Consider the following 26,561-nt stretch of genomic DNA (forward strand, 5'->3'; position numbering starts at 1 on the left):
CAGCAATATCAATTTAGCTAAATTTAAAGTAACATTATGAAACTATCTGACTTTAGCATTCATTTTGATGGTACACTGACTTCTAATAGGGAGAATGGAGCCTCTCATTCCAACTCTGTGCCTTGAACACCTGTTGTTGCTCTATTTAACTTTGGTGAGCAGGTACGATCTCCCTCTAACTGAGTGATAGTCAGCAGCTTAAACTGCTCTGGTCCCGGGGCCCCTGACCTCTGTGACCTCTGTGACCTCTGTGACCTCTGGGCCTGTACCTGGTAGGCCTGTTCACTTATCTATTCATGGCAACTGTTCACACAAAAACTGAGCTCAAAGCGAGTGTTAAATTCTCCTCCCTGTTTGGTGAATTTAAAACCTGATCTGGACACACATGAGAAAAGTTTGAACAGCTGATGCAGGAAAAGACACATGAGATGAAATCAAGACTTGAATATTGTTGTCCAAGTCAGACGAAACTCTAAATAATAACTCTCTAAAAATGATCTTTGACTGTTTCTGTTCTTTCAAAGCTTCAGTTCCTCAGGTAAACTGCACTGATGCAGCTGAAATGGACTCATTTCTTCATGTTGTGCTGATCAGTGGAGTCTGACAGAGGCAGAAGATTCAGTCAAACTCCATCAGAAGATCTGATGTTTTCATAAGTCACTCTACCATCATCTTCATCATCACACACCTGTGAAGAACAACACAACACAATCAAACCCAGACTCTGACACACTGACAACTTTCCAGTCCCAGTCCCACCTCTGTGATCTTTAGGTGTCCACTGTCCCAAACTGAGCATAAGTTCATCAGAGAGAACTTGACAGTGTAAAGATACCTGTTACATTACATTACATTTATTCTGCAGGTGAGTTTGTCTAAAGAAACTTAGAAGAACTGTATTCAAACTCAAAAAGAACACAATGTTAAAAACTCACTGTTTTCATCCGTCTGTGTTTTTTTCCCTGAAAAGACAAAAAAACAGTCGACTTCAGCTTCAACAGTGAAAATCCAGCTTCATCAAAACTTCCTGTTTCTAAGTTTCATCTGTGAATGTTCTCACCTTCAGTTCTTGACCATATGTTGACTGCCACAACTATTGTTATGAGTGCTGCTAAACCCACAGACACAATGATGAACCTCCACCAGTCTGGAAAGAAAGAGGAGGGAAATGTTATGTATGTACTGGTGATGCATACATCACTTATTCCTGAATGGGCTGATATAAACACATGATGTGCAGCATTTGCACTTTACACTTGAATAACTGATAATTCTTTGATGTGTGAACGTAATGAGATGTTGTAAAGCTCTCATTGGCTGAGCAGATGATGATGTCATCATGTCTTTGTTAGCTTTGTCCACATCTTTACCCTCATACAGCCACTACACTGTGTAACTACACTCTCCATATGCTGACACAGAGCAGTTTAATGTCACCTGATCATCATCCTTATGTTCAGTCACTGGTGAAGGTGGAGACTGAATAAGAGAATATCTCCACCCACAGCCGAGAGAGAGAGAGAGAGAGAGAGAGAGAGAGGGAGAGAGAGAGAGAGAGAGAGAGAGAGAGAGAGAGAGGAAGAGAGAGAGAGAGAGGAGAGAGAGAGAGAGAGAGAGAGAGAGAGAGAGAGAGAGAGAGAGAGAGAGAGAGAGAGAGAGGAGAGGAGGAGAGAGGAGGGAAGAGAGAGAGAGAGAGAGAGCTGTCGTGGTCACACCTGGTTTTACACTGTTTCTTATTGTTGTTGTTGTGTTGTCACCTGGACAAATAAACAAAACCAGCTTTTTAGAAAACAGCTCATGTTCACCATCTAACAGAGAAGGGGGGATATTGTCCAGTTACTGCTGCTGAGAAGAAGAGAACAAAGACTTTGATCTGATATCAGAATATGGCTGTTATCTTCTGATTAATGTCAGAATGATACAACACAAGTTTAATGTGTCTCATCTTCAAATGCAAACAACATAACTGGCTGCTCATAAATAAAAGATAGTAAATAAAATACATTAACACTACTAATAAAGTTTGTTTTGTCATGAAGCATCGAGCTGCTCTGTCTCTTTTCTTTACATGTTCTCATTCTAAACTGTCAGCCTCTAAAACAGAGCATCTTACAGAGAGAACTGACTGTAAAACTGCTGTTGATCACAAAGAAAAGAAAAATGTTCCTGCATTTAGAACTGAAGTTTAACCACTTTAACACTGAATCAGGAAAACTATATTAAGATTCAAGAGCACACTGTGTATCTGTGACAGTGACGTGTTTCACACCCTGAAAATAAAAAGGACTGAGGAGGCTGAAGGAGTGAAGATCGTTTCCTCTAAATTATTTATAACTGTTTCATTTTCATGACAAACAACCAAACAGTGAGAAGGTTTACTACTAGAAGAGAATGAGAGGGAGAGAGAGATCGGACAAAAGATACATACAATAGTTGAGTCTCTACCTGTTGGTTTTGTTGAAGCGTCACTGGTTGGAGATGCTGTTGTTGTTGTTGTTGTTGTTGTTGTTGTTGCTGCTGTTGTTGTTGTAGTTGTTGTTGTTGTTGTTGTTGTTGTTGCTGTTGCTGTTGTTGTTGTTGTTGTTGTTGTTGTTGTTGAGTCGTCACCTGGACAAATAAACAAACCCACAAAAACTGATTGTTTAGAAAACAGCTCATGTTCTTCATCTTCAGTTAATAAATGATCATCAGCTCATAATGTTCTTACCTGACTTCTCAGGTGAGGACTGAAGGCTGAAGGTAAACTGTTGCTCGTTGTAACCATCAGTCACTTCACAAGAAAAGAGCTTAGACGTTGATTTGTAAATGTAATGAGAAGTCAGAAAGGTCACAGAGGCTCTGCAGGAAGACGATGATGTCCTCAACCCTTTGTCATCTGTAGCCACATCTTTACCCTCATACAGCCACTTCACTGTGTGTATACAGTGGTCATATGTCCTCACAGAGCAGTATAATGTCACCTGATCAATGTCGTTACGATCAGTCACTGGTGAAGATGGAGATATTGTGAGAGAAAGACAACAAGAGTAAAATGAACTTCATCACTGTAATCAGAATTATTGTAATGTTTCAGTATTTTGTTCTAACAAGATAGTTTGAGCTGAAAACATTATGATGGAAATACTCACTGGAAACAACAGACAGGTGAACTGCAGCACCTTGACCTTGTTGTCGTCCTAATTTGTCAAACTGTCGGCAGGTGTACTGACCAGCATCCTCAACTGTGACCTTCTTTATAACCAGAGAACAGTTCTCTGTGAGACTCAGTCTGTCTGATTTAGATTTGGCTGCTCTGTGAATCTTCCCATGGTCAAACAGCCATGCTGCTGCTCTGCTTCCTGAACTAATGAACACCCAGTCAGTTCTGTCACATTGATCCTGATCATCTCTCACATTTTCACAGGACAAAGTGACTTCATCTTCATCTCTGACAGTGATGGAGGAAAACTGTCCAGTAGCTGTTGCTGAGAAGACGAGATAAAAGACAATGATCTGATGTTAGAATATGATTGTTCTGTTCTAGTTCATGTGAGAAGGATTTGACATCAAGTAGAAGTTTGTTAATGTGTCTCATCTTCAAACACAAACAGCACACTGGACTGATCGGAAATGAACGATCATCCATCAGAAGCCACTGATAATATTAATAAAGATCAGTCTTGCAATGATCCTGTCATTTCTATATGTCCATGTGTCCTTACCTGTGAACTGAAGCAGCAGGATCATTAATAAAGACATTTGAATCCATCTGAATTCAGCCATGGTGCTGCTCTGTCTCTCTCCTTTCTCTGTCCATCCTAACTGTCAGAGTCTCTAAAATGGTTCATCTTATACAGACCAACATCACATACTTCCTGTGATCAGTATGATGTCATGTGGTCATGATTATTTTTGCTCTGGTTTTTGAGTTAGAGTCATGAGCAGAAGGGCGGCACAGTGGTGCAGTGGTTAGCTCTGTCACCTCACAACAACATGGAGCTTTTCTGTGTGGAGTTTGCATGTTCTCCCTGTGCCTGTGTGCCCTTCTTCTCACAGTCCAAAGACATGCAGCTCAGGTTAACTGGGACTGGATCCAGCCTCCTGTCATCACCCTCAAAGGCTAAGCAGCATAGCTAACATAATGAAGAGGTCAGAGGTCACTGCAGTCTGACAAAGATCCTGTAAAACTGCAGTGAGCATGTTGGATGGAGACCTGACTGTTAGACAATAGTTCATTATTAAGAGAAGGAATAAGTTTCTGCAGATAGAACAGGATCTGAGCTCATTTAATGCTGCAGAGAGAAAACTATATTAAGATTCAACAAGTGCAGACTGTGTCTCTGACAGTGACGTGTTTGACACCCTGAACAGAAAAAGGACTGAGGAGGCTAAAGGTGTGAAGACTGTTAGTTAGAAATGTTTGCATTAATGCAGCTCTTTTTTTAACATGTCTGTGAGGGTTCTCAGTCATCCCGGTCATCGTAGTCTTAAGTGCTAAGGTTGAAGGCAACTGGACTTCTTTTTTGGTTTGAAGACATTTCACCTGTCGTTCAAAAGGCTTCTTCATTTCTGAAAACTGGTTGGGGAGTCCCAGGTATTTAACCTCCAGGGGTGGTTATGGGCATCGTTGACCCGCCCAGTCGTTATGCGAGTTGTTAGGGTCACATGAGCCCAGGTGTGACTCCTGCCTTCTTCCATCCTGGAGGAAGTTTCCAACTTTGTGGAGAGGGCCCAGCAGGCTCAACACACAAAAGGCAAGGAGCAACAAACCCGCAAATTCCTACGCCTTCAAACCAGGACCTATGCTACGTCAAGACCTCTGGGATCATCCAAACCTCCACAGAATGTTGCTGCTTCTGGAGACAACCAGAACAAGTGGGTTAAAAATCTGGATAGGGACCTCACCACAACAGAAAGGGAAGTCGTAGCCAAAGGACTCAACTTTGCCGTATCGCCACAACAACTGCTCACAGTGGATCTCATTACAGCTACAGAATCAGCCATAAAAACCAACAATCACAATTACACAATCAGAGGCAGAACAGATTAAGGTATCCACAGCCCTATCCAGTGCCAAGATACCTCTTTCCAATGTCACCACCCAGGAAAGGAAGGCCATCAGTACCCTGAGTTTCTACACTACTCAGTGACAGTAACACCTATGAGTTCCTCAAACGAGACCCCACGGCTGGCTACAAGAAGAAAGTCATAGACATGTTTACAGAGACTGGAGGGGGATAAAGTTATTGACCACCGAGCATATTATCGCCTCTACCCTGGTGATAATACTCCCTGCATTTATGGACTCCTGAAGATACACAAAGAAGGAGCCCCACTCAGCCCCATTGTAAGTAGCATCAACTTGGTCACCTACAATATTGCCAAACACCTTGGCGCCATTTTAGCTCCGCTGGCGGGGAACACCATGCATCATGTCAAGAACTCCATGGATTTCACCAACAAGGTCCGGAGGCTCAAACTGGCTCCAGACAAAACCATGGTGTCCTTTGATGTCATATCTCCAACTGCATACCCACAGCCGAGGCTGTGGAGACCATTAGGAAGCGTCTACAGCAGGACAACTGCCTCCACCACAGGACCAACCTCATGTCAGACCAGATCTGTACCCTACTTGACCATTGCCTCACAACCACCTATTTTAAATACAATGACAGACAGAAGCATGGATGTGCCATGGGTTCCACAATGTCACCCATCGTGGCCAACCTCTACATGGAAGAGGTCAAGGAGAAAGCACTTATCACTTTCAGAGGAGCAACACCTAGACACTGGTTCTGGTATGTGGATAACACCTGGGTCAAAATCAAAACCCAAGAAGTAGAAACTTTCACTGGACATATCAACGCAGTGGACATACACATCAAGTTCACCAGGGGAGGACACCAAAGGCCGTAGGTTATCTTTTTTGGACGGTGCAATGCTCATCGAGAATGATGAGCCTCAACATCAAAGTCTACTGAAAACCCCCACACACGGACCAATACCTATTCTTTGATTCCCACCATCCCCTGGCACACAAAGTTGGTGTGATCAGAACTCTACACCATCAGGCACAGAACATTCCCCCCAAAGCAGTTGGAAAGGAAAAAGAACACAGACCCCTCAAAACAGCACTTAAGACACGTGGATACCCTAACTGGGCTTTCATCAAATCAACAAAAAAACATCAGGAAGAGCCATGGGCAGCAACTGGTGAACAAGACAAAATACAGAACAACATTGTCAAACCATATGTGGCAGGACTGTCTGAGAAATTCAAAAGAATTTTCTCCAAACATAACATCCTGGTGCATTTCAGACCTGGCAACAACCTTAGGCAGATACTGGTTCATTCCAAAGACAATACTCCCAAGCACAAGCTGAGTAATCTTGTGTACACTGTTCAATGCAGGGAGAAATACTAGACCTGTACATAGGTGAAACAAAACAACCACTCCATAAACACATGGCACAACACAGAAGAGTCAGCTCATCAGGACAAGACTCAGCGGTTCATTTACACCTGAAGGAGAAGGGACACTCTTTTGAGGACGACAGCGTCCACATTTTGGATAGAGAACGTCCTGGAACGTCCATCTCAAAACAGAGGTGGTGGCTTACAACACCATCTTTCAGCCACTTACAATGCAGTCCTGAGATCCTTGTCCAGGAGGTTCAACCCCCATGCACACCCTGACGTCATGTGAGTCGTTAGGGTCCCATAACCATAACCCATAATCATGCCTGGATGTTAAATACCTGGGACTCCCCAACCAGTTTTCAGAACTGAAGAAAACTTTCGGATGAGAGGTAAAATGTCGTCAAACCAAAAAAGAAGTCCAGTTACCTTCAACCTTAGCACTTAGGTCTCTTTTTTAACACGTCTGTAGCAGCTGGGAAAGATCACAGATAAGATGACATGTTACTGACCTGAGACCTGTTGGTTCATCATTGTGTCTCTGAAGTCATTTTTTCTGAGAGCTGAAGGGGAAGTGTTTTGATGAGAGTGAGGGTTGGACAGCAGCAGAGCTCTGGAGGTTTTACCCTCTAATGACGACCTGATAAACATCAGATAAACATGTGAGGCTCACAGAAACACACACTTGACTCTTCATTAGGACATAAGACAAAGAGACACTTACTGAACTCTGATAAAAACCACTTTAACCTTTAGTAAGTTTGGAGTCACTGAGATCGCACAACTAGACAGTGTTGACATCAGTGTCTGTGTAGTCTAACATGTTGTCTGACATCAGTACTTGTGGTATCACACCTGTGGTTTCAGTGTTTTTGATGCTACATGCTCCCTGCAGAGACGACCTGGTCCTTTAAGCTGTTTGAAATGTATTTACATTTATATTAGCTCAGAGTGTTTGGTGATGTGGATCCATTTCTCAGGTTCTGTGTGTTCTGACGTCATTTTGTCTGCATTTCTATCTGGATTCAGACACATCTTAGTGTGAACAGAGCTGTTCAACCAACACAGGGAAGGTTTACTACTAGAGGAGGATAAGAGGAGGGAGGTTATATAGTAACTCAGCCAGGACGAGTGTTGTTCCACTTCCTCTTTGCTTTAATGACTTTCACATCAGAACATAAAGAAAGCTTATTTACATTTCAAGCAGCCATGTGGTGTTGGGTTATTACTTGTTCTTTTCACATTGTGCTACTGGTGAACCTACTACTCCCCCTGCTGGACAACAAGGCAATTTACAGCAATAAATCCTGAAAATGATCATTAAAATAATTGAAATAAAAAACACAGTAAAACATTAATTAAAGAAAAAATTAGAAGTAACACAGCAATATCAATTTGACTAAATTAAAAGCAACATTGTGTAACGATCTGACTTTGAAATAAAAGCTTCACATTCATTTTGATGGTACACTGACTTCTAATAGTGAGAATGGAGCCTCTCATTCCAACTCTGTGCCTTGAACACCTGTTGTTGCTCTATTTAACTTTGGTGAGCAGGTACGATCTCCCTCTAACTGAGTGATAGTCAGCAGCTTAAACTACTGGAATCAGATGCTGAACTGTAGATCAGTTAAAATCACATAGAAGTCATTAAAAACCAGAGTTCACCTCTGATATCCAGCCAGGAAACTGAGGGAAATATCAAGAATTAGAAACAGAGTTTGGTGTGTTTGTTATAATGACAGCACTTCCTGCTTCAGAGGCTGAGGATCATGGGTAATATACACTGTTCAGCTGCGTTTCAGTTCAGCAGAATTAATCACCACTCATGGCTGCAGAGGGCGCTGTTGCTTAGCAAGGTTACATTGTGTCTCTTGAACTAATCAGTCATTAATGTAAAGTAACTGCTGATATGAGATGTAACTATGCTGTTTCTTTATTTTCCTGGGTTGTTGATGGCAGCGTAGAGGTTGCTGAGATCAGCAGAGGCTCCAGCAGAGGAGGGGGAGGCTCTCACTGTGCTGTAGGTCACTGCATCATCTTCATCATCTTTACCCAGAACCTGGAAAACAACAGACAAACAGCTCAACACATTAATTACACAACATTAAAGAAGTACGACCCGTCAGACAGCTTACCTGGGCTTTACTCTTGGTCTTCCTGCTGTAGCTGATGGAGGCGTAGGGAACACCATCCTCAGGATCAGCCTACACAGTGAAATAGGGGATGGTTATTGGTTGGTTGTATATGGTGTTCAAGACTTCTTCTTGGCTAATCCTGCAGGACCATGTGACCAAACTCAACTCTTATAATTGTGTAAAAGTTTGAATGTTCTGGTTCAAAACTCACAGTGTTTTCATCCATCTGTGTTTTGTTCCCTGGAAAGACAAACAGAGTCAACTTTAGCTTTCACAGTAAAAATCCAGCTTTATTAAAACCTTTTGTTTTATAAAGTGTCGTCTGTGAATATTCTCAACCTTTAGCTCTCTTCCTTTTGAAGACTGCTATGGCAATCATCAGGAGCACCAATACACCAACAGCCACAATGACAAACCACCACCAATCTGGAAAGAGAATGAAGACATTAAAAACACTGTGACAATAGCTGGCTGATATCTGCACTGGCTAGGACTGATACTTGGTATCCTCTGATGCTTTCACCTCACTCTCCCTACATGACAGTACACTAGCTGCTTTAAAAAACAGAATGCATCCAACAGGTCCTCCACATGAAATGATACAGTCTGTTGTTTGTCCATAGATGCACAGATGTTTAAATCAGGGTTTAAAAAACTCATCATTCTTTTTTAAGATACATAAAATAGTTGAGTCTCTACCTTTTGGTTTTGTTGAAGCATCACTGGTTGTAGTTGCTGTCGTGGTCACACCTGGTTTTACACTGTTTCTTATTGTTGCTGTTGTTGTGTCGTCACCTGGACAAATAAACAAACCACAAAACCAGCTTTTTAGAAAACAGCTCATGTTCACCATCTAACAGAGAAGGGGGGATATTGTCCAGTTACTGCTGCTGAGAAGAAGAGAACAAAGACTTTGATCTGATATCAGAATATGGCTGTTATCTTCTGATTAATGTGAGAATGATACAACACAAGTTTAATGTGTCTCATCTTCAAATGCAAACAACATAACAGGACTGAGGAGGCTGAAGGAGTGAAGATCGTTTCCTCTAAATTATTTATAACTGTTTCATTTTCATGACAAACAACCAAACAGTGAGAAGGTTTACTACTAGAAGAGAATGAGAGGGAGAGAGAGATCGGACAAAAGATACATACAATAGTTGAGTCTCTACCTGTTGGTTTTGTTGAAGCGTCACTGGTTGGAGATGCTGTTGTTGTTGTTGTTGTTGTTGAGTCGTCACCTGGACAAATAAATAAACCCACAAAAACTGATTGTTTAGAAAACAGCTCATGTTCTTCATCTTCAGTTAATAAATGATCATCAGCTCATAATGTTCTTACCTGACTTCTCAGGTGAGGACTGAAGGCTGAAGGTAAACTGTTGCTCGTTGTAAACATCAGTCACTTCACAAGAAAAGAGCTTAGATGTTGATTTGTAAATGTAACGAGAAGTCAGAAAGGTCACAGAGGCTCTGCAGGAAGACGATGATGTCCACAACCCTTTGTCATCTGTAGCCACATCTTTACCCTCATACAGCCACTTCACTGTGTGTCTACAGTGGTAACGTGTCCTCACAGAGCAGTATAATGTCACCTGATCTCTGTTCTTCTGTTCAGTCACTGGTGAAGATGGAGATATTGTGAGAGAAAGACAACAAGAGTAAAATGAACTTCATCACTGTAATCAGAATTATTGTAATGTTTCAGTATTTTGTTCTAACAAGACAGTTTGAGCTGAAAACATTATGATGGAAATACTCACTGGTAACAACAGACAGATAAACAGGAGCATCTGGACGTTGTTGTTGTCCTGATCTGTCAAACTGTCTGCAGATGTAATAACCAACATCCTCAACTGTGACCTTCTTTATAACCAGAGAACAGTTCTCTGTGAGACTCAGTCTGTCTGATTTAGATTTGGCTGCTCTGTGAATCTTCCCAAGTTCAAACAGCCATACTACTGCTCTGCTTCCTGAACCAATGAAGATCCAGGTAGTTCTGTCACATTGATCCTGATCATCTATCACATTTTCACAGGACAAAGTGATTTCATCTTCATCTCTGACAGTGATGGAGGAGGAATATTGTCCAGTAGCTGTTGCTGAGAAGACGAGATAAAAGACAATGATCTGATGTTAGAATATGATTGTTCTGTTCTAGTTCATGTGAGAAGGATTTGACATCAAGTAGAAGTTTGTTAATGTGTCTCATCTTCAAACACAAACAGCACACTGGACTGATCGGAAATGAACGATCATCCATCAGAAGCCACTGATAACAGGCTCCCTCCAGTGGCAGACGACTGGAAAAGTACTCGTCTGATACTTTCATTAATATTTCTGTAACGCATTGATGTAGAAACTAACTTCAAAAACTGCCCTGCTCCGCTCTGTTCTGCCTTTACAACAAGCCGTCGTTTGTGATTAGAATCCTTCCAGGGTCTTTGCTTTGTAATCCATCATGGAACCTGGTGCCATTGTTCAGCATTTCCGGAACAAAGCAGTGGATAACTCCGTGTTCTGCGTCCTCATTAATGCATTGTTCATTATCAGAACAACTGTTACCGTGTTCTGATTAAAGACATTCATGGCAGCCATATTGACTGTGTAAACCAATCATAAGCTGTGTTGTTGAACCGTGAGAAAACAGTTGATCCAATGAGAGTCACAATACGGCGGATCGTCGATTCACGGACATGACTTACTCTGTTGATGCTGTGTCCTTAGCATTTAGAAATCTAGTGTAGCTTCAACTCACACTTCAGGGAAACAATAATGTGCCTAGATGTCATCTGAAAGCAGCTCATCAGTCCGTGTGCGCTTGGAGAGCGCTGGAGTGCGCAAAAAAAAAGACGCTCTCAAAGGATACGGCCGCCAAGATGCGGCTGTTCCGCGATAACGACCCGGAGGAGTTTTTAGAGATGTTGAATGTAGAGGTTCTGGAGATAGTGGTGACCATATTTTGAACAGTTTGGTGCCATGGAAGTGCAGTGTGTGCGTGATGAAGCTCTCTGTCTGATCCTGGTCAGAAACTATGGAGCAGAATGGCCCCAGTGAAAACAACGAGTGGACGCACCGAAATAAATGTGAACATTTCTGCCTGTGTGTGCACTAGAGACTTCATTTAGCTTTTGTTTGTTCATTGAGACCTTGGCCTACATGGATTTAGACTCCAAACACTGATACATAGTTTTTCTGTTGAAAAACAATTTAAAAAAATTATAGATTTTAGTTCCGTTTTATTTTTTCTTTTGGGTTTATGGTGTTCAAACTATTTAAAATCTCTTGTTACATTATAGAGACACACATATTCAAATAGCCCAGGTTGTGCTGAAGAAAATTCTATCAGTTACTTGCTTATATCTTGCAGTATTGGATTGATACAGTTGTTTAAATAGAAAGTGGTCTGAGGCCCAACTACACTGACAAAAGTGGCCTGGAGCCCAAAGATCAGTCTTGCAATGATCCTGTCATTTCTATATGTCCATGTGTCCTTACCTGTGAACTGAAGCAGCAGGATCATTAATAAAGACATTTGAATCCATCTGAATTCAGCCATGGTGCTGCTCTGTCTCTCTCCTTTCTCTGTCCATCCTAACTGTCAGAGTCTCTAAAATGGTTCATCTTATACAGACCAACATCACATACTTCCTGTGATCAGTATGATGTCATGTGGTCATGATTATTTTTGCTCTGGTTTTTGAGTTAGAGTCATGAGCAGAAGGGCGGCACAGTGGTGCAGTGGTTAGCTCTGTCACCTTACAACAACATGGAGCTTTTCTGTGTGGAGTTTGCATGTTCTCCCTGTGCCTGTGTGCCCTTCTTCTCACAGTCCAAAGACATGCAGCTTAGGTTCACTGGGACTGGATCCAGCCTCCTGTCATCACCCTCAAAGGCTAAGCAGCATAGCTAACATAGTGAAGAGGTCAGAGGTCACAGCAGTCTGACAAAGATCCTGTAAAACTGCAATGAGCATGTTGGATGGAGACCTGACTGTTAGACAATAGTTCATTATTAAGAGAAGGAATAAGTTTCTGCAGATAGAACAGGATCTGAGCTCATTTAATGCTGCAGAGAGAAAACTATATTAAGATTCAACAAGTGCAGACTGTGTCTCTGACAGTGACGTGTTTGACACCCTGAACAGAAAAAGGACTGAGGAGGCTAAAGGTGTGAAGACTGTTAGTTAGAAATGTTTGCATTAATGCAGCTCTTTTTTTAACACGTCTGTAGCAGCTGGGAAAGATCACAGATAAGATGACATGTTACTGACCTGAGACCTGTTGGTTCCTCATTGTGTCTCTGAAGTCATTTTTTCTGAGAGCTGAAGGGGAAGTGTTCTGATGAGAGTGTGGGTTGGACAGCAGCAGAGCTCTGGAGGTTTTACCCTCTAATGACGACCTGATAAACATCAGATAAACATGTGAGGCTCACAGAAACACACACTTGACTCTTCATTAGGACATAAGACAAAGAGACACTTACTGAACTCTGATAAAAACCACTTTAACCTTTAGTAAGTTTGGAGTCACTGAGATCGCACAACTAGACAGTGTTGACATCAGTGTCTGTGTAGTCTAACATGTTGTCTGACATCAGTACTTGTGGTATCACACCTGTGGTTTTAGTGTTTTTGATGCTACATGCTCCCTGCAGAGACGACCTGGTCCTTTAAGCTGTTTGAAATGTATTTACATTTATATTAGCTCAGAGTGTTTGGTGATGTGGATCCATTTCTCAGGTTCTGTGTGTTCTGACGTCATTTTGTCTGCATTTCTATGTGTATTCAGACACATCTTAGTGTGAACAGAGCTGTTCAACCAACACAGGGAAGGTTTACTACTAGAGGAGGATAAGAGGAGGGAGGTTATATATGTTGAGTCTTTTTGCGCCTCCTTGTGGTCATTTTGTGTTTTGAATAGAAATGTTGTCATGAGTGAAGTGTCACTTCCTCTTCAGTGACTTTGGATGAAGTTGCTTCTTGTCCCTCTTGTGTCTTGTTGCTTTCATGCAGACAGACCTTACATTCTTCCTTTGCTCATACAAACAGAAACTCCACACTTTCCTCTCACTTATCTGTTTCATTTGACTCTCAAAAGTAACTCAGCCAGGACCAGTGTTGTTCCACTTCCTCTTTGCTTTAATGACTTTCACATCAGAACATAAAGAAAGCTTATTTACATTTCAAGCAGCCATGTGGTGTTGGGTTATTACTTATGCTTTTCACATTGTCCTGCTAGTGAACCTACTACTCCCCCTGCTGGACAACAAGGCAACTTACAGCAATAAATCCTGAAAATGATCATTAAAATAATTGACATAAAAAACACAGTTAAACATTAATTAAAGAAAAAATTAGAAGTAACACAGCAATATCAATTTAACTAAATTTAAAGTAACATTATGTAACTATCTGACTTTAGCATTCATTTTGATGGTACACTGACTTCTAATAGGGAGAATGGAGCCTCTGTCATTCCAACTCTGTGCCTTGAACACCTGTTGTTGCTCTATTTAACTTTGGTGAGCAGGTACAATCTCCCTCTAACTGAGTGATAGTCAGCAGCTTAAACTGCTCTGGTCCCGGGGCCCCTGACCTCTGTGACCTCTGTGACCTCTGTGACCTCTGTGACCTCTGTGACCTCTGGACCTCTGTTCACACAAAAATTGAGCTCAAAGCGAGTGTTAAATTCTCCTCCCTGTTTGGTGAATTTAAAACCTGATCTGGACACAGATGAGAAAAGTTTGAACAGCTGATGCAGGAAAAGACACATGAGATGAAATCAAGACTTGAATATTGTTGTCCAAGTCAGACGAAACTCTAAATAATAACTCTCTAAAAATGATCTTTGACTGTTTCTGTTCTTTCAAAGCTTCAGTTCCTCAGGTAAACTGCACTGATGCAGCTGAAATGGACTCATTTCTTCATGTTGTGCTGATCAGTGGAGTCTGACAGAGGCAGAAGATTCAGTCAAACTCCATCAGAAGATCTGATGTTTTCATAAGTCACTCTACCATCATCTTCATCATCACACACCTGTGAAGAACAACACAACACAATCAAAGCCAGACTCTGACACACTGACAACTTTCCAGTCCCAGTCCCACCTCTGTGATCTTTAGGTGTCCACTGTCCCAAACTGAGCATAAGTTCATCAGAGAGAACTTGACAGTGTAAAGATACCTGTTACATTACATTACATTTATTCTGCAGGTGAGTTTGTCTAAAGAAACTTAGAAGAACTGTATTCAAACTCAAAAAGAACACAATGTTAAAAACTCACACTGTTTTCATCCGTCTGTGTTTTTTTCCCTGAAAAGACAAAAAAACAGTCGACTTCAGCTTCAACAGTGAAAATCCAGCTTCATCAAAACTTCCTGTTTCTAAGTTTCATCTGTGAATGTTCTCACCTTCAGTTCTTGACCATATGTTGACTGCCACAACTATTGTTATGAGTGCTGCTAAACCCACAGACACAATGATGAACCTCCACCAGTCTGGAAAGAAAGAGGAGGGAAATGTTATGTATGTACTGGTGATGCATACATCACTTATTCCTGAATGGGCTGATATAAACACATGATGTGCAGCATTTGCACTTTACACTTGAATAACTGATAATTCTTTGATGTGTGAACGTAATGAGATGTTGTAAAGCTCTCATTGGCTGAGCAGATGATGATGTCATCATGTCTTTGTTAGCTTTGTCCACATCTTTACCCTCATACAGCCACTACACTGTGTAACTACACTCTCCATATGCTGACACAGAGCAGTTTAATGTCACCTGATCATCATCCTTATGTTCAGTCACTGGTGAAGGTGGAGACTGAATAAGAGAATATCTCCACCCACAGCCGAGAGAGAGAGAGAGAGAGAGAGAGAGAGAGAGAGAGAGAGAGAGAGAGAGAGAGAGAGGAAGAGAGAGAGAGAGAGAGAGAGAGAGAGAGAGTGTAGAAAAAGATACATAAAAATTGTTGAGTCTTCACCTGGTTTTACGTTGTTTGTTGTTGTTGTTGTTGTTGTAGTTGCTGTCGTGGTCACACCTGGTTTTACACTGTTTCTTATTGTTGTTGTTGTTGTGTTGTCACCTGGACAAATAAACAAACCACAAAACCAGCTTTTTAGAAAACAGCTCATGTTCACCATCTAACAGAGAAGGGGGGATATTGTCCAGTTACTGCTGCTGAGAAGAAGAGAACAAAGACTTTGATCTGATATCAGAATATGGCTGTTATCTTCTGATTAATGTGAGAATGATACAACACAAGTTTAATGTGTCTCATCTTCAAATGCAAACAACATAACTGGCTGCTCATAAATAAAAGATAGTAAATAAAATACATTAACACTACTAATAAAGTTTGTTTTGTCATGAAGCATCGAGCTGCTCTGTCTCTTTTCTTTACATGTTCTCATTCTAAACTGTCAGCCTCTAAAACAGAGCATCTTACAGAGAGAACTGACTGTAAAACTGCTGTTGATCACAAAGAAAAGAAAAATGTTCCTGCATTTAGAACTGAAGTTTAACCACTTTAACACTGAATCAGGAAAACTATATTAAGATTCAAGAGCACACTGTGTATCTGTGACAGTGACGTGTTTCACACCCTGAAAATAAAAAGGACTGAGGAGGCTGAAGGAGTGAAGATCGTTTCCTCTAAATTATTTATAACTGTTTCATTTTCATGACAAACAACCAAACAGTGAGAAGGTTTACTACTAGAAGAGAATGAGAGGGAGAGAGAGATCGGACAAAAGATACATACAATAGTTGAGTCTCTACCTGTTGGTTTTGTTGAAGCATCACTGGTTGTAGTTGCTGTTGTTGTTGTTGTTGTTGTTGAGTCGTCACCTGGACAAATAAACAACAAAAACTGATTGTTTAGAAAACAGCTCATGTTCTTCATCTTCAGTTAATAAATGATCATCAGCTCATAATGTTCTTACCTGACTTCTCAGGTGAGGACTGAAGGCTGAAGGTAAACTGTTGCCCGTTGTAAACATCAGTCACTTCACAAGAAAAGAGCTTAGATGTTGATTTGTAAATGTAATGAGAAGTCAGAAAGGTCACAGAGGCTCTGCAGGAAGACGATGATGTCCTCAACCCTTTGTCATCTGTAGCCACATCTTTACCCTCATACAGCCACTTCACTGTGTGTCTACAGTGGTAACGTGTCCTCACAGAGCAGTATAATGTCACCTGATCTCTGTTCTTCTGTTCAGTCACTGGTGAAGATGGAGATATTGTGAGAGAAAGACAACAAGAGTAAAATGAACTTCATCACTGTAATCAGAATTATTGTAATGTTTCAGTATTTTGTTCTAACAAGACAGTTTGAGCTGAAAACATTATGATGGAAATACTCACTGGTAACAACAGACAGATGAACATTAGTGTCTGGACCTTGTTTTTGTCCTGATCTGTCAAACTGTCTGCAGCTGTAATAACCAACATCCTCAACTGTGACCTTCTTTATAACCAGAGAACAGTTCTCTGTGAGACTCAGTCTGTCTGATTTAGATTTGGCTGCTCTGTAAATCTTCCCATGGTCAAACAGAGTTACTGCTGCTCTGCTTCCTGAACCAATAAAGATCCAGGTAGTTCTGTCACATTGATCCTGATCATCTCTCACATTTTCACAGGACAAAGTGACTTCATCTTCATCTCTGACAGTGAAGATGGAGGAATATTGTCCAGTAGCTGTTGCTGAGAAGACGAGATAAAAGACAATGATCTGATGTTAGAATATGATTGTTCTGTTCTAGTTCATGTGAGAAGGATTTGACATCAAGTAGAAGTTTGTTAATGTGTCTCATCTTCAAACACAAACAGCACACTGGACTGATCGGAAATGAACGATCATCCATCAGAAGCCACTGATAACAGGCTCCCTCCAGTGGCAGACGACTGGAAAAGTACTCGTCTGATACTTTCATTAATATTTCTGTAACGCATTGATGTAGAAACTAACTTTAAAAACTGCCCTGCTCCGCTCTGTTCTGCCTTTACAACAAGCCGTCGTTTGTGATTAGAATCCTTCCAGGGTCTTTGTAATCCATCATGGAACCTGGTGCCATTGTTCAGCATTTCCGGAACAAAGCAGTGGATAACTCCGTGTTCTGCGTCCTCATTAATGCATTGTTCATTATCAGAACAACTGTTACCGTGTTCTGATTAAAGACATTCATGGCAGCCATATTGACTGTGTAAACCAATCATAAGCTGTGTTGTTGAACCGTGAGAAAACAGTTGAAAAAAAATTATAGCTTTTGGTTCCGTTTTATTTTTCCTTTTGGGTTTATGGTGTTCAAACTATTTAAAATGTCTTGTTACATTATAGAGACACACATATTCAAATAGCCCAGGTTGTGCTGAAGAAAATTCTATCAGTTACTTGCTTATATCTTGCAGTATTGGATTGATACAGTTGTTTAAATAGAAAGTGGTCTGAGGCCCAACTACACTGACAAAAGTGGCCTGGAGCCCAAAGATCAGTCTTGCAATGATCCTGTCATTTCTATATGTCCATGTGTCCTTACCTGTGAACTGAAGCAGCAGGATCATTAATAAAGACATTTGAATCCATCTGAATTCAGCCATGGTGCTGCTCTGTCTCTCTCCTTTCTCTGTCCATCCTAACTGTCAGAGTCTCTAAAATGGTTCATCTTATACAGACCAACATCACATACTTCCTGTGATCAGTATGATGTCATGTGGTCATGATTATTTTTGCTCTGGTTTTTGAGTTAGAGTCATGAGCAGAAGGGCGGCACAGTGGTGCAGTGGTTAGCTCTGTCACCTCACAACAACATGGAGCTTTTCTGTGTGGAGTTTGCATGTTCTCCCTGTGCCTGTGTGCCCTTCTTCTCACAGTCCAAAGACATGCAGCTTAGGTTAACTGGGACTGGATCCAGCCTCCTGTCATCACCCTCAAAGGCTAAGCAGCATAGCTAACATAATGAAGAGGTCAGAGGTCACAGCAGTCTGACAAAGATCCTGTAAAACTGCAATGAGCATGTTGGATGGAGACCTGACTGTTAGACAATAGTTCATTATTAAGAGAAGGAATAAGTTTCTGCAGATAGAACAGGATCTGAGCTCATTTAATGCTGCAGAGAGAAAACTATATTAAGATTCAACAAGTGCAGACTGTGTCTCTGACAGTGACGTGTTTGACACCCTGAACAGAAAAAGGACTGAGGAGGCTAAAGGTGTGAAGACTGTTAGTTAGAAATGTTTGCATTAATGCAGCTCTTTTTTTTAACACGTCTGTAGCAGCTGGGAAAGAACACAGATAAGATGACATGTTACTGACCTGAGACCTGTTGGTTCCTCATTGTGTCTCTGAAGTCATTTTTTCTGAGAATTGAAGGGGAAGTGTTTTGATGAGAGTGTGGGTTGGACAGCAGCAGAGCTCTGGAGGTTTTACCCTCTAATGACGACCTGATAAACATCAGATAAACATGTGAGGCTCACAGAAACACACACTTGACTCTTCATTAGGACATAAGACAAAGAGACACTTACTGAACTCTGATAAAAACCACTTTAACCTTTAGTAAGTTTGGAGTCACTGAGATCGCACAACCAGACAGTGTTGACATCAGTGTCTGTGTAGTCTAACATGTTGTCTGACATCAGTACTTGTGGTATCACACCTGTGGTTTCAGTGGCATTCATTTTGATGGTACACTGACTTCTAATAGGGAGAATGGAGCCTCTCATTCCAACTCTGTGCCTTGAACACCTGTTGTTGCTCTATTTAACTTTGGTGAGCAGGTACGATCTCCCTCTAACTGAGTGATAGTCAGCAGCTTAAACTGCTCTGGTCCCGGGGCCCCTGACCTCTGTGACCTCTGTGACCTCTGGACCTCTGTTCACACAAAAACTGAGCTCAATGCGAGTGTTAAATTCTCCTCCCTGTTTGGTGAATTTAAAACCTGATCTGGACACAGATGAGAAAAGTTTGAACAGCTGATGCAGGAAAAGACACATGAGATGAAATCAAGACTTGAATATTGTTGTCCAAGTCAGACGAAACTCTAAATAATAACTCTCTAAAAATGATCTTTGACTGTTTCTGTTCTTTCAAAGCTTCAGTTCCTCAGGTAAACTGCACTGATGCAGCTGAAATGGACTCATTTCTTCATGTTGTGCTGATCAGTGGAGTCTGACAGAGGCAGAAGATTCAGTCAAACTCCATCAGAAGATCTGATGTTTTCATAGTCACTCTACCATCATCTTCATCATCACACACCTGTGAAGAACAACACAACACAATCAAACCCAGACTCTGACACACTGACAACTTTCCAGTCCCAGTCCCACCTCTGTGATCTTTAGGTGTCCACTGTCCCAAACTGAGCATAAGTTCATCAGAGAGAACTTGACAGTGTAAAGATACCTGTTACATTACATTACATTTATTCTGCAGGTAAGTTTGTCTAAAGAAACTTAGAAGAACTGTATTCAAACTCAAAAAGAACACAATGTTAAAAACTCACACTGTTTTCATCCGTCTGTGTTTTTTTCCTGAAAAGACAAAAAAACAGTCGACTTCAGCTTCAACAGTGAGAATCCAGCTTCATCAAAACTTCCTGTTTCTAAGTTTCATCTGTGAATGTTCTCACCTTCAGTTCTTTTTAAATTACTCTCACTACCAGAAGGGGGAGCCAAAAGTTTTGTACTGCAGATTTAAAGCTACAGTCAGAGGTCATTTGAACCTGTGCTTGAGCCTCTGCAGCCCAGTATCAGTCATGTTTATCTGTCTGATAGCTGGAACAGGCAAAGTTGATCATCTAACCGATAAGGCAGACAGTGTGTCACTGACATGTTAGTGTTTCATGCTGGTAGTTGCCTGAAATGTGAATGTGTTCAGCCACAACATTAAAACCACCTGCCTAATATTGTGTAGGTCGCCCTCATGCTGCCAAAGCTGCTCTGAGCTGTGAGGACATGGAAACAGAACTGCTGGTGGTGTCCTGTGGCATCTGGCACTGGGACATTGGCAAGGGATCATTAGGGGTCTTGGGGGGTGGGGCCTCAATGGATCTGACTGGTTCTGTTGCAACCCACAAATAGGAGTTTAGAGGCCAGTCCAAGGTCAGAATCAGGTTTCAAATTCAGTAGATCCAGGTGGGTTTGGTCTGGTAAAGTCTTGGTTTTAGGCCAATGCAGAATTTGACACCACTCCTCTGTCCCAAAGAGTTACTCCTAAAGCTCTCACCAGAACAAGACATAGCTTCTCCCTCATTGTGACAGGTGTTTCTATTATTTTGTCCAGCCCAGTTAAATCATTGAGGGTAGGCTGAATAGTAGAAACATCTCTGCACAGCACAAACTACATCCTCCAAAACAATTTCAATAACTGGACATTATCTTGAACATATTAAGGGACTGTTGTATTAGACTGCTTTAGTTTTAGCCAGGTGTTCCTAATAAACTGCCAACTGTTCATATTGAGTAGGTCTGCTTTTCCCTCACACTCTCCACCACTAGAGGGAGCCTCAACTCTCTCTATGCCTACATACCTGAGGACCAGTTCCAAATCCCCCCCTAAGCCCCAGGTCCTGCACTTTCACAGACTTGTAGTGGAAAGGGTCTGATGAAAAGGCTAAATGTAAAAGTATGAAAATATAAAGTACTCATTCAAAGGGCTCTCAAACATTGAGTTGAGGCCCCAAATTATGTCAGGACCCCCACAAAAGGGCGTCCAACACAAAGTCAAGCAGCTGCAGCAAGAACAAAAGGCTATTGGGCCAAAATTAACACCAAGAAAGGAAACCACTCAGACCAACTCACAGAGGGTCGTAGGATCTGGTGTCTTCCCTCTAACCTAGACAAACAAACCTAACAGAAATAAAGCCTTGAAAACAGGATGACCAGACCATCAGAAAACAACCAACATGAAACCAGACACCAACTCCCTGCTCCCTCTTTATAGATTCAGCCTCAATCAGACCAGATTAAATACACCTGAGGTAAAAGGACCTCATGAGTCAAGATCATTTGACACATCATAGCCAGCAGGGGGCGTAGATGTTGCACTGATGCATCAACATGTGGCTCAGTGGTACCCAACCTATGGATTAGGCCCATTCTAGGAGTCACAAGTTGAACCAGATGGGTCATGAAATGATTAAAAGATTTATTATTTTTTTTTTTTTTCCCCATTCTTTGGACTTTCCTTCATCTTTGCTTTACTTTTCGTTTTTGGTGATGTGCAGTTCTACATTGTCATTGCTGTCACTGACCTGTGTTCATTCATCACTGTGCTCTGAGAAAAAACCTATTTCCTCACAGGACTAATTTACATCAAACACAATGGCACCTTCAGACCTCATGTGTTCTGTGACAGACATCAAATATCAGCCAGTGAAGAAGAATTGTTTTAATATGTTTCACTGTATTCTCATTTTGTCATAATTAGGCTATGAAACAATCAACATGACAGTTTGACAGTGTTAGAAATTGTTAACAGTATGTTCATCATCAATGTGCTGAGACTCACATGAATCACAAATGGAATCCCATAAATAACATGCTGCATTAAATGAGTGAGATCTTATTTGTTCAGTTTGTTGACGGTAGCGTAGAGGTCGCTGACATCAGTGGAGGCTCCAACAGAAGAGGAGGAACATTTCACAGTACTGTAGATCACTGCACTGCATTGATCATCATCATCAGTGTCAACTTTATCTGGAACCTGGAGCACAACACAAACTCAACACAGTGTAATACTAAACAACATATTGCAGTAGCTCTGAAAATGTTCACAATGCTGCCACCTATGGGTTCAAATAGTTTGAAGGTGTAAATCAGCCTTTGTAAACATGTAAAATAAATCTGCATCAGAAATTCAAGTTTATACAAAATTTGTATTTGTAGAAAAAAATCTAACAAGTGAAATGTTGCAGCTTTTATCTGCTCGTTAAATTCTGTGAAGTTGACATGTTGGTCTGATGGTGGCGCCAGAGGAGAGGTGAGTGCATCACTGATGATTGATTACAGGCCAACTGACGTCACATACATTTCAGTGATTTATCGTCACTAGTGTAACCAATCAGACAGCTTACCTGGGCTTTACTCTTGGTCTTCTTGGTGTAAGTGATGGAGGTGTAGCAAACACCTTCTTCAGGATCAGCCTACACAGTGAAGACAACATAACAGCTGCTCAGTAGACTTAGACACCTACAGGTCAGTCTCTGCATGTGTTTCTCAGGTGTCGTCACATCTACGCTTCAGACAATCAAAACAAACCTAACAGTGACTAAGTGTAGTGTGTGATCTCACCATGTCCTGACTGGTTTCTGGAGCCGTCTGAGTCTCTGCAGGGCTGGAAGTCAGTCCCTGGAGGACAAAATACAGTTGAGTGACAGTACAACATGTATTGAATATACTATGATCCTGATTTGCTTGCAGCCATGAGTCAAATTCATTTACCGGAACAGTTGAAACACAGGTCTGATCAACGAGTAACCACCCTGGAAGGCAGCTGTTTAGTACTGTAAAATTGATGGTAACCATAGCAACCAAACTTCTGTAAATTTAGCCAAACAAACTTTCAAATGATTGGTCTGAGGCCACTGTATAAAAGACGATGTTAACAAACCCTGGAGTCATTTTGGAGGCTGTAGTTTGTGGTGTAGCAGCTTCTATTTTTCTTGTCCCCACAATGGATCATTTGACCACTGTTTCTGCAACCACCTAGTGTCACTACAATACACTCAGGACTATACTGCAGTTAATACAACATAAACTCACAATGTTTTCGTCCATCTGTGTTGTGTCATCTGAAAAGACAAAAAAAAAAAAGTCCACATTAGCTTCCACTGTGGAAATCCTGATTCATCAATAAGTGAAATTTCCAAACAACAACGTTTCACTTGTGAATGTTCTCACCGTCTGATCTCTTGCATGTCTTGACTGTCACAACAGTTATTATGAGTGCTGCTAAACACACAGCCATGGTGACCCTCCACCAAACTGGAAAAAAAGATATAAGAGGAACCTGTGAGTGCCACAGTGTTGTGATCATGAGCTATTTTATACTGTAATTCTGTGTCAGAGGGAGAAATATGAAATGAGAAGTCACCTTGTGATTCTGTTGGTGGGTCGCTGACTGCAGATACTGTTGTGTTTGTCTGTGCTTCTGTTGCCGTTGTTGTTGTTGATCTAGTCGCACTTGTGGAGGTTGATTTAATTGTTGTTGTTGTCGTTGTTGGTTTGGTTGTGGTTGTTTTTGTGCTCTCACCTTGACAAATAAAAAAAGAAAAGAATTTCTATCCTCCATCTTCACATAACTACATGTGAAAGAATCATGTCAGGGTTGATGATAAACTGCTGCACTCTTCTCTGTTGTTAATATTTGTTACCTTACACTTGAATTATTCATGTTTTTTTCACTAATTAAAGATGTTTTGATATTCATAAGAAGATGTGTTTGTGGTTTTAAGTACAAAACCAATGTTGTTTCACACTTCCGCTCTCACGCTTCTCTCTGGAGCAAGAGAACAGGGCGTTTGTCTCTTAGCCTTCCCTCTGATCGGCTGCTCTCTGAGCAGCACACAGCCAGGCCAACCACAGGCAACAGACTGTAGCCTACTGTTGTTTGGCAGAGGAAAATGTTAAGCAGTCAGCGCAGAAATGAGCCAAACAAATTCAGACTGAATATTCTCTGGTAGTTCAGAAAAAAACTATTTAGCCACTGCACTCTGATATTACTGTCACTGGGAAGGCTGTGCAATGATGCATTGGCTTTCTGACATCCGACTGAATGACTGCTTGGTGTTGTGTTGATGATAAAGCTAAAACAACTTCAACAAAAAGCGATTGAACAGTGAGTCAAATTGAGCCGTGCTGAGAGTTTAGCTGAGGACAGTGAATGTATCATTGTGACACCAGAAAGTTATGGAAGTCCTGACGGCTCGTTCAGAGGAACGGTTCCTGAATACAGGCTGTGTTCATTTCTCCGTGCATAAAGCATTTTGATACTTTGACAGTATTTATACAGCACCTAGACCTGCTTCATAATCAAAACAGACACCGAGATCTCACTTTCTATAATATGGAACCTTTAAGAAAAGAAGTCATAAAAGAAACAGTGACTAATCAGAGCTAACATTAGCCTCATCAGTGTGTTTTCACAGCAGTTCATAAAATAGTCCCAAAATGTATCGACTGAGTTTATGTTCATGGACATGGATATGCGATTTTTCCGTGATAATGCACACAACTTTCAAACTGTATTTCAACTGGAAATATATATTTTTGACTTAAGTACCATAATCAGTGACATAAGCAGGGTGAGTAGCTGGCGTACAAAGTGCACAACCGTAACACAAGAGGCCAGGATCTACATCCAGAGTCCTGTCTGTCATTTAAGCAACAAAAACATTTTGGGTAAAGTTTGTGTGATTTTGGTCAAATTTAAATCAAAACTTTGTGTCTGAACTCACTGTGAACGTTTTCTGTTTTAAACCAGACCATGATCTTTCACTAATCTTATCCAAGTGCTGGGAGTGCCTAAACATAACCATAAATAAGTGTAATATTGCTACAGTCACCACAAGTTGATATTTTACGGTAACAAAAAACTGAACAACATCACCTTATACAAGATTAAAGTTAACATCATTGTAAACAAGACACTTTGCTGTAAATACTCACCGTTAACAACAGACAGAACATACTCTGGGTCCTGCCCATGTTTCTGTCCTGGTTTGTTGAACTGTCTGCAGGTATAATGACCAGAATCCTCAGCTGTGACCTTGTTTATATCCAGAGAACAGTCCCCTGAAAGACTCAGTTTGACTGATTTAGCTTTGGCATCTTCATGAATCTTTCCATGTTCAAACAGTGTCACTGTGTTGACTGAGGAACTGAAGATCCAGGTAATATCATCACATTTCCCCGAGTTATCTGTCACATTTTTACATCGCAGATGGACGCCATATCCAGCTATGACAGCAAACGGACTTGGATGTTGTACAGTTACTGCTGAGGACAGGATCAGACAGAAACATGAGAAACTGAGTTACATTTGAACAAAGACTCAAAGGCTCATAGTTAACTTGACAATACGTCCATAAAATGTTCCTCTTTCTTGGCTTTGAAGAGTTCACTGTACTTACCTGTGAACTGAAGCACTGGTATCACAAGCAAAAATATTTTAATCCGCTTGAATGCAGCCATTATTATTACTCTCTGCCTTCTCTATCTCTTGATTTCATGCTCTGAACTTGAGTTTTGCACATAAACGTTGTGCATATATATACTGTGTTTCCTGTGATTAGTAAGGTGTGACTTCCTCATAGCTTGAGTCTTTCTGTTTTTTTCTCTTCTGTCAGGTGTTGAATTTCTCAGAGTTTTTCTTTTCCCGACTCACCCGGACTTTTCTTATTCAGTACGTTGAATACATAATCCAAGACGACATACTCTCCAGTTCATGGACCAGCACTAATGAATCAAACAAAAATAAAAGGTCAGAGGTCACAGCAGCCTGACAAGAATCCTGTGAAACTGAAAAAGGCATGTAGGAGGGAGAGGTGCGGACAGGATTCATGGTATTTGACAGCTCACATGAACAGAGTCAAACTCCTCATCCTCCAGAATCTGACACAGATAAGATGATATTTTACAGGTCTGAGACCTGTTGGTTCCTGATGTTTACAGACATTTTTCTGAGAACTGAGGTGCAGGTGTTTTGGTGAGAATGTAACAACTGTAGCAGAGCTCTGAAGGTGTTACCCTTTGACAATGACCAGAAAAACATCCAATGGTTAACACATAGATGGGTGTCTAGACTAAACTGTGTTTTGTTTCCTTAAGTCAAAGCATCAAGTTCACACTTTACCACTTGTGAACACCTGTAGTAGCAGGTGTGTTCATGTTGTGTAGAAATGGTTTGTTGCCAGGAGCTTTCTGCAGAATTATACATTTGTTCTCTGCCAAATTAAACATGACGTAATGTAACCACTTCAGGGTTTTCATGCTGTGCACGCTGCAGAGATGAGTCTTT

At 41.1% G+C, this 26,561-nt stretch overlaps 3 protein-coding genes across 7 annotated transcripts in view; all 3 read right to left on the reverse strand.

Annotated features, from left to right (window-relative positions):
• Nucleotides 1–19,760, reverse strand: part of LOC108887455 (uncharacterized) — a 50,273-nt gene extending 30,513 nt beyond the window's left edge. Inside the window, exons 1-5 of the mRNA XM_051071679.1 lie at nucleotides 19,070–19,760; nucleotides 18,082–18,985; nucleotides 3,129–3,464; nucleotides 2,708–2,986; nucleotides 2,446–2,607 (exon numbers count right to left, since the gene is read on the reverse strand). Coding sequence (XP_050927636.1) covers nucleotides 2,446–2,607; nucleotides 2,708–2,986; nucleotides 3,129–3,464; nucleotides 18,082–18,142 — 838 coding nt within the window. The 5' untranslated portion in view covers nucleotides 18,143–18,985; nucleotides 19,070–19,760. The remainder of the gene's footprint in view (nucleotides 1–2,445; nucleotides 2,608–2,707; nucleotides 2,987–3,128; nucleotides 3,465–18,081; nucleotides 18,986–19,069) is intronic.
• Nucleotides 392–25,882, reverse strand: LOC108887453 (integumentary mucin C.1). Of its 5 annotated transcripts, none has more exons than XR_007813575.1 (10): nucleotides 25,675–25,880; nucleotides 25,211–25,540; nucleotides 23,637–23,795; nucleotides 23,444–23,527; nucleotides 23,306–23,334; nucleotides 22,835–22,891; nucleotides 22,618–22,686; nucleotides 22,053–22,247; nucleotides 14,824–14,850; nucleotides 392–688 (listed from the first exon to the last, which is right to left on the reverse strand). XR_007813575.1 is itself a non-coding variant. In XM_018682895.2 (8 exons), the coding sequence occupies exons 1-8, from the start codon at nucleotides 25,733–25,735 to the stop codon at nucleotides 22,107–22,109; spliced, it is 930 nt and encodes a 309-aa protein (XP_018538411.1). In that variant the 5' UTR covers nucleotides 25,736–25,880; the 3' UTR covers nucleotides 21,918–22,106. The 5 variants fall into 5 exon arrangements, 1 of the variants encoding a protein (XP_018538411.1); XR_007813576.1 differs by lacking the exon at nucleotides 392–688 and adding an exon at nucleotides 13,657–14,574 and having other exon boundaries at nucleotides 14,822–14,850; nucleotides 25,211–25,537; nucleotides 25,675–25,882; XR_007813573.1 differs by lacking the exon at nucleotides 392–688 and adding an exon at nucleotides 13,657–14,574 and having other exon boundaries at nucleotides 14,822–14,850.
• The window catches only part of LOC108887450 (uncharacterized), a 32,992-nt gene continuing 13,923 nt past the window's right edge, over nucleotides 7,493–26,561 (reverse strand). Inside the window, exons 4-10 of the mRNA XM_051071680.1 lie at nucleotides 9,880–10,158; nucleotides 9,711–9,779; nucleotides 9,235–9,330; nucleotides 8,875–8,961; nucleotides 8,747–8,775; nucleotides 8,536–8,604; nucleotides 7,493–8,459 (exon numbers count right to left, since the gene is read on the reverse strand). Of these exons, the coding sequence (XP_050927637.1) occupies nucleotides 8,334–8,459; nucleotides 8,536–8,604; nucleotides 8,747–8,775; nucleotides 8,875–8,961; nucleotides 9,235–9,330; nucleotides 9,711–9,779; nucleotides 9,880–10,158 (755 nt within the window). The 3' untranslated portion in view covers nucleotides 7,493–8,333. The remainder of the gene's footprint in view (nucleotides 8,460–8,535; nucleotides 8,605–8,746; nucleotides 8,776–8,874; nucleotides 8,962–9,234; nucleotides 9,331–9,710; nucleotides 9,780–9,879; nucleotides 10,159–26,561) is intronic.

The sequence above is a fragment of the Lates calcarifer genome, linkage group LG7_1 (genome assembly GCF_001640805.2).
Source record: "Lates calcarifer isolate ASB-BC8 linkage group LG7_1, TLL_Latcal_v3, whole genome shotgun sequence".
NCBI classification, from domain to species: domain Eukaryota; kingdom Metazoa; phylum Chordata; class Actinopteri; family Centropomidae; genus Lates; species Lates calcarifer.

What these genes read in the sequence shown, in the direction of transcription:
- LOC108887453 (XM_018682895.2), bottom strand. Translation starts at nt 25,735, where the DNA reads ATGGCTGCATTCAAGCGGATTAAAATATTTTTGCTTGTGATACCAGTG. An exon ending in CCCACCAACAGAATCACAAG is followed by an intron (nt 23,528 to 23,636) that starts GTGACTTCTCAT and finishes CTTTTTTTCCAG; the next exon opens with TTTGGTGGAGGGTCACCATG. An exon ending in CAGAAACCAGTCAGGACATG is followed by an intron (nt 22,687 to 22,834) that starts GTGAGATCACAC and finishes TTCACTGTGTAG; the next exon opens with GCTGATCCTGAAGAAGGTGT.